Source organism: Pinus tabuliformis, chromosome 3_2 (genome assembly GCF_031772625.1).
Source record: "Pinus tabuliformis cultivar Carrire ecotype Pingquan chromosome 3_2, CPIR1, whole genome shotgun sequence".
NCBI classification, from domain to species: domain Eukaryota; kingdom Viridiplantae; phylum Streptophyta; class Pinopsida; order Pinales; family Pinaceae; genus Pinus; species Pinus tabuliformis.
The window spans coordinates 856,328,721-856,336,584 of NC_142302.1; the positions used below are offsets into that span (position 1 = coordinate 856,328,721).

The 7,864-nt window shown below is 33.5% G+C and overlaps 1 protein-coding gene across 1 annotated transcript; it reads right to left on the reverse strand.

Moving 5' to 3' along the window:
* Positions 1–6,282: 6,282 nt before the first annotated feature.
* LOC149183365 (WRKY transcription factor SUSIBA2-like) lies at positions 6,283–7,273 on the reverse strand. The gene is made up of 3 exons (XM_089414925.1): positions 6,930–7,273; positions 6,559–6,705; positions 6,283–6,466 (listed from the first exon to the last, which is right to left on the reverse strand). Exons 1-3 carry the CDS (start codon positions 7,271–7,273, stop codon positions 6,283–6,285), a joined length of 675 nt encoding a protein of 224 aa, XP_089271051.1.
* Between the last annotated feature and the right edge of the window lie 591 nt (positions 7,274–7,864).

Here is a 7,864-nt window from a genome sequence, read left to right on the forward strand (position 1 = left end):
CTCCATGCGCTTTAAATAGAACTCATGGACCAATCGGGTGTCAAGCCACGGATCAAGTGTCGGTAATACCGAGGTGAGAGTGAACCGTCGGATCACTACATATCGTGACCGTCGGATTGTAAGTTACAAAATGTACAACGGTAAAGAAACACACTTTACCTAACTCTAACCTAACTCTATACTAGACCAAGTTGAACTTAACTATATCCTATGTGTCGGAATATCCTAACAAGAAGACATTCTTTAAATGTACGCAATGCAACAACCTGCTAAATGGTAAGAATACCTCCACTTGGTAGAATTTACCTATAATAAAAGCTACCATGAATCCCTCAAAATGAGTCCCTTCGAATTACTATATGGGAAGACGTGCCGAACTCCGAAAAAATAGAGTAGTTCTAAAGATAAATTAATTCTAGGACCTGACATGCTAATAGAAAAGGAATAAACTGTAAAGAAGGTGTGCCAAAATTTATAAGCTCCCCAAGATAGGCGGAAAGGTTATGCTAATAAAAAAATAACCTATAGGGATTTTTGAGTCGGGGATCATGTATATGTAAGAATAAAGCCTAGGAAAATCTCTTTAAAATGGTGTGGATGTGTGAAGCTAGCTACTTGTTACTGTGGACCTTTTCAAATTTTGGAAAGGGTTGGGCCTGTAGCTTACGAGCTTGCTCTGTCAGGCCACCTATGAATTCATAATGTGTTCCATGTGTCATTACTTAATATATATATATATATATATATATATATATATATATATATATATATATATATATATATACATATACATATACATATACATATACATATACATATACATGATCCCAGGCATGTCATTGATTAGCAGGACGTACATGTAAAAGAAGAAATCATATTTATTCTTTCCGTTTCCTCTCTTTTGTTTTATTATTTTTTGTTTATTTCTCCAACCATTGCAGTTAAATGATTAATAAAAATATATATGATGAATATGGGTAGAACCAGATAGAGATTTCCCAGTCGAACCCCTGCATATTCTAAAATGGAGAGAAATAATGCTCGAGAAGTGAGCTATCATCCACGCTAAAGTGCAATGGAAGCACTCTAGCCGAGATGAAGCACTTAGGAAGATGAAGGCTTTCTTCGACAAGCTTATCTTGCTTTGCTTTATTACTGGGAGAACATTGAGGATGGTGTTGCACATAAGGGGGGGAGATGTAACACCCCTAGTTAATTTAGTTTTTCTTCTAACTTTTACAAACATATTTAATTGTTAAGTAGATACCTTTTATGGAGGTTAAGAAGTTGTTTTGTTAGTTAAGAACCTAATTGAGTTAGGAATTACTTTTAATTATTATTTAAAAGAAATGATTAGGATTTACCATAATATGTGTTATCTGACGAAAGGAAAGCTCATGTGGGACCACAAGAGTTCCTAACTCCCAAAAAAGTTAGAGGAAACATTTACTCCATAATCCATGGGACTTTGTTTAAAGAAAGGATCCAAGGAAGAGGAGGGGGTTGTTGGTTTTTTGTAGAAACGCAAGAATGGAGCATGGGGTTGAGGCTGTGTGTTGCCCAAGAGATCAGTTCTTGATTCGGAAAAGACCAGTGGATAGCTCAAACTTTGTGAACAATAATATGGCTGGGTCAAAGAAGTCTTTGACTATGTAGATTAAGTATTAAAGAAAGTTGTTAAATGTAACCACTCTTTGGGAGTTGGGAGAGCTTGGGCACAGAATAGGGATAAAAAAATTCTCATTGGCTGGGAGGTGTGGTCATAGGCTAGGAGTTTCCTCTATAAAATACAGATCAGTATTTTGAACATAAATATTTACAATTTTCTTGGATGATAATTTTATATTGATCAATAAAGAGAGGAGGAAAATCCATTTCTCTAGAATTCATTAAAATAGATTTCTAAAGAGTTAGGAAGAAAATTAGTTTTATATTATCAGTTTATGGCAATAAAGATAACTGACTAAGAATAGAGTATGAGGAGGTTTATTTACAAATAAGATAGAACCTTTCTTTCTACTAGTACAATATTGATTTTATTCTATTGATTTTCTTGCATATAAATAAATAACTATGTAATATCATTTCTCTGTTGTAAATAACATATAAAGGGATTGAGTTTATCTCTTTAAAAATTGTGACCAGTATTATAGATAAGTCAACCAAATTTCTCGCAGTATTTCTAGTAAACAATAGAGTAATGGAAGTATTTAGCCAAGACTATTGAGTTTTGGAAGGAAGAAAAAAGATAATTTTTCATACCTATCAAACAACGTATTACTCAAATCAAAATAGAGTTTTGGAAGGAAGAAAAAAGATAATTTTTCATACCTATCAAACAACGTATTACTCAAATCAAAATAGATTTTATATAAGCAGAACAATATGAGTGTAATAGCGACTTTATTCAAAAGAAAATATAACAAAATTGTTGCACTAACTGTAGTATTCTAAGCAAAAGAAATTAACAATAGTTAGAGATTGTGATAATACACTCTCGTGTAGAATGTTGCAATTCAAATTAAAACATAGCAAAGCCTTGAGATAATTTGCAGAAAGAAACCCACTAACAATGTTGTTATACATTAAAATGAATAGCCTATGAATTACAAATAGAATAGCCAGCGAGCCTGTCTTGCTGTAGATACTGGTGTGCCTACTTAACCAACAAGAATATGAAAACAAAGAAGTGGTATCGAAAATGGTTCCAGATCTCATAAGAAAAATTAAAAAGAAATCCCATGATTTTAGAAGAGAACCATATACAAAACATAAATTCTTATTAGACAAAGAGCCATAACATAGGGCATCATTTTAAATAATTCCCAATTTGGGAAAACTATACATCTAAGAAAAAGACAATTAAACCCTTCTTCGGCAAGCCATCACAGGTCAATATATCATATTCATAGTAGTTGGAAAACAAAAAAAGCTCTATCAATTGCTTGAGCATAATTCTTCACTATTGAGGTTAAATTAATTAAAATAACAACTTTATCTCTGAGTAATCAAGAACCAAAAATCAAAGGTAATGAAGTAAAGCAATGCAGTGTAAAGAGACATCATATTAAACCCCGAGGATTCATCAAAATAAATGACTAGGTGGAATATTAACATTTTATACAAATGGCTTTATGTAGAGCAAAGTATCCAAATGGATAGGAGATACCCCATTTAAGGGTTTTATGTAAACAAAAATTATCAAGCCTTTCGAGTAATTAAAAGAGCTCGATCAACCTGTGCAGCGGGGTAGGAATCCTAGGTCACATCGTGGAGGTTGTTTTCGAGAGAGCCGCTTGGGAACCCTACTCCTCCCCCTCATCAGAACCACACAGTCTTAGTTATATATATATATATATATGGCACACAAAATAAATAACAAATCCGAGCTACGAGTGGAGTAGAAACATCCATACTTGGCCCAGCTGCCTATGATGGAGGCTCTTCTTGCTGGGTCAAATCACTCCAAGAGAAGAACCTGCAACAGGAGCAATGCCCAGATCTTGTGAACCATCCAAATGGTGAAAGAGGAAACTGGGTACGGTGCGAGTTGCCTCTAAGCAGAAGGAAGGGAGGAAGCGGCGGCCATCACAGTCTATAGCAGTAAGAGCAGGCTATCAATGATAATTGAAGCCACACAACACAGAAAACACCCTTCACTCATAAACTTGTGTAATCTGCGATAGCGGAAGTATCCCATCTTACCTGAGCGTGGCCTTGGAAATGGTCTGGTAAGAGCTGCAACCAAAGGATGGGTGGATCTAGCCTCTCTACAGAGGCATTGAACCAAATGACAGTAAACCTTGATTACGCAATGAGTAGGTACCCTTATTCGATGCAAACAAATCTAAACCATTGAATGTCTCCTTCTGAGATAGACGGTGGCATAAATCACATATAGACTGCTGAGATCATGTAAATCTGGAGGATGGTACCCCGAGATCAAGAACCATCCAAAACCATAGCGAGGGTTAGAGCCAAGAGTTAATAAAACATTAATCAATGCATTTAATACCCAAACCATCGAATACCAACTAGAATATGAGAAATCATATGTGCAATAATTTCATTAATGTTATGTAAGACGTGAAAGTATGGTCAGGTACAAACGTACCCATTCAATAAACTGTGATACATTACTCAATAAATTGTGTTCCATTAAAAAAAATTGTTTACGGTGTTAGGTTGCGAGTAGATGTGTTGCAACCTTCCTGCGAATGTATCCATGCGGAGAGCAAGATCTTCCCTTGTACTAGCCGAGTGAATACCTAGATTTCACATCTAGAATTAATAATGTACACGTGGAGTCGGAGCAGGTTCCAAGGGCCACTCATTTAACAATTGTGTTGGCAGTTGGTCACCTCCATCTTGGGTAGATATATATGAAGTTGGTACCCAGTGTTAACATGTTTTTGAAAAGTATAATATTTTAACATTTTACTCAATATTATTTTTTACTTCTAATTACTCTACATGAAATTATATTAGGTTATATGGACAACTAATTAAGTATGCTAGCATATTTTTTCTTTTTTATTATAGTTGAGATTTCTTTTCTATTTATAAAATATTTTATTATTATTTTAAGAGGGATCAACATACTTATACATCACCTTCAAACTGAGCTGTAAAATAAGCCTCTCCTCTCAATAAAGTGAATTCTTTAATAAATCAATAAATAATATCCAATTTCATTATAATGTAATAACGTGAATCATATAATTGGAAAAGAAAATCGAAAACAAAACTTTGTTTCCAATTTGATTATAAAATTACTATAAATTACTATAAAATATAGTTAAATGATACTAATCATCGTTGTTATTATGTATTCATAAAAAATCATCTTAATAATTTTTGTTCTAATTTGATTCTAAAAATGTACAACTACAATAGCTTAAGAAATTGATATAAAAATGGTTCAAGCCATGTTATTTATCTTTATTATGTTACTTATATAGCTTGGGTGGGTTTAATGGTTAAGAGCATGTGTTTCCTCCTAAGATGTCACAAGTTCAAAAGAAGATAGAGAAAAGTATGTATGCCTTGATGGACTTAGCATTGACTCCCTTCTCCCACAAACAAAAGTGTCTCATACAACAATTAGATAATAAAATATTAAAAAAATCATTTTGATAAAATTTTAAATCTCTAATATATTCATAGTAACCTAGTTTAATACATTTTTAAATATTTTGAAGTAATGATTAAAATGAATTATCAACATAAAAATAACAATAATATATATATAAATAATTTAATAAATTTATTATTTAATTAATTTTAAAAAAATCAATAATTTTGATCTACTCACATATAAAAATATTTTTTTTATAATTATTCAATATTCATAAGCCCTAAATGATAGATGTAACAAAATAAATTTAAAAACCCATAAGAGGGTTAAGAGGGTTATTGATAGTGCATGATGGTTTTAGAAAAACAAGTAATATGGTTTCATACATTTTATTTTGGAAAAAGATTCTTATAGATCAATTTGATATTTATTTGTGGCGACTTTAAAATTGAATAATAATATATTAAAAATTTCATTTTAATAAAATTCTAAATCTAATTCATTTTAACATATTTTTAAATATTTCTAGATAATGACTAAAATAAATTATCAATATAAAAATTATATATATAATTTTTAATATTATTTAATAAACTTATTATTCGATTAATTTTAAAAAATCAATTTTCTTTTTTCATGTATTCACACACACAATTATTTGCTTATAAATATTCAACATTGATAAGCACATTACCATCCTATTCCTAAATTCTATCATGTAACAAAATACAATTTTAAAACCCATAAGAGGGAACGTCAAGAGGGTTATTGGTACTGCATAATGGTTTTAGAGGAACAAGCAATATGGCTTCATACGTTTTATTTCCAAAACTAGAGCAAATTTACATGAATATTCGGTACATTGACTGCCATGGAATAAACTACTTGTGTACAGTCATGAACATAGAAACTCATGATGTGTACTTCGAAACATTATATGAGAACGAAAGGCTATAATTCAAACCCGCGCAGCACCAATTAGATTTGTTGTAACCTCTGCAACATTATGAGTCGCATTATGTGACCATGCCGCTCTCTTGTTCGTAAGCTTCTCAGAAAGTTCCTCCACACCGGGATGGAAAAAAACTAGACTCACAGAGTGTTAAATTACAGTCCAACCACTTATTTATTGATATTTCTTGAAGTAGTACTGAACAGGCGTACGATCATAGTTACATACTACACAGGAAAGCCATATTGCCGAGCTAGTAGTTTGGCGTGGCAGTTGAAGCCAGATGTGGTTCATGCCTTCCAATATAATAGATGACGGTTGGGATTTCGTGATTATGTTGCCCAATGTAAGTAGTTATGACAATTCCCTTATCGTGGGTGTCACGTTCCACAGTTTTCTTGACATCACAGTTGCTATTCGAGCATCTGTAATAGTTCCTGCAGACAAACAAACCAGTACTTACTCCTATTAATGGAACATTAAAGGAAGTCTAATAACATAAGCACCTCGCATTTAACAGCATAACCACCTCGGATTAGGACGGTTCTTCAAAAATTTCCTCCCGTATTTTCGCCACTTATAACCGTCATGCAGAATGTCAGTTTCAGATCTGGTCAGAAATGAATATTTGACAGCTTCATCGGCCTTTCTTTTCTTGCTGGTCGTCTTACAGTTTCTGTTCAAAATATGTAATTTTACCATCACGAGAGAAGCCAATTTATCTCATCAAATATTGAAAAAAAAAATTCATATATCAGAGCACGGATAATCTTAGAGACTTTCATCGCAAGTTTTTAATCCTTCTACACGCTTAATAGTTCTGGAGAAGGGTTAAGATCAATAGTAATATAAGTTGGATAAATTATTTGCTAGGAAACCTCCAAACTAACAAATACTTACATTGTCTCTGAAGGCTGATGTGTTTGGATGACAGTAGAATTGAGATCCAAATTGTTCTCCTGGAAACATGCTAAGTCGCTGGGGAAAGGGCGTGCATAATCACGTTCGAGACCTTGGCCGGATTTGACAGTGTTCAAATTGCAAGACTGATCACCCGCATCCTCACTCTGGCATGAATTAACGAATTCTTGCTCCAAACCAAGAAAGTTCGAAAGTTCAAACGCTTCGGCACCTTCATTCGTGTGCCGCGAACAGTTTGCCTCTTGCGGCGGCTGGGTTTGTCCCTTGCTGAAACACTTATTTACAGCCTGGAAATGGCCAACTATTGGATCAAAATTAGCCATTGCAAATAATTCACGATTCTCCCTGAAATTCGCAAAAGCTTTTGAAGGGATTTGGAGGAGTGCGACACTGGCGTGTTGCACCACCCGGAGCATCCACGAAAATCGATTGACTTGACTGGAGATGGGAAAGAGAAAGAAATTAATGCAAGTGGATTTGGACTTTCGATTCTTTGGCGAACTCCAGCGAACTCCGCACTGGGCTCGGCGTTTCAGTGACGCTTTATCAGCGTAAGCTGAACCGTGCTTTCCGAGCATGTAATGATACGATAGTGTGCTTGGAGAATGCCGATTGAGCAGTCTCGCTTGGGATAAAAGAATAATCTAGCTAGCCAAATTTTTTCTTCATTCATGATGTCATCGGTTCTAGAATAGATAATGTTTTATTTCTATTTATTTTTTTTTCCAGTTAGAAATCAATATTTTCTCTGAGCACCCTGAGGTTAGGGTTATCAATGCAACCTATAATATTTATTTAACTTTAGAGAGTATTTATTTTTAATCTTATTAAAAAAATATTTTCCAAACGTTTAATTATCATAATAAATAATTATGATAATTGGAAGGTTTTAGTGTAGTTTAATAATATTCATG

Coding starts and splice junctions, on each gene's coding strand:
- LOC149183365 (XM_089414925.1), bottom strand. CDS start 7,273: ATGGCTAATTTTGATCCAATAGTTGGCCATTTCCAGGCTGTAAATAAG. Junction 6,706..6,929: donor CATCAGCCTTCAGAGACAAT/GTAAGTATTTGT, acceptor TATTTTGAACAG/AAACTGTAAGACGACCAGCA. Junction 6,467..6,558: donor AAGAACCGTCCTAATCCGAG/GTGGTTATGCTG, acceptor GTTTGTCTGCAG/GAACTATTACAGATGCTCGA.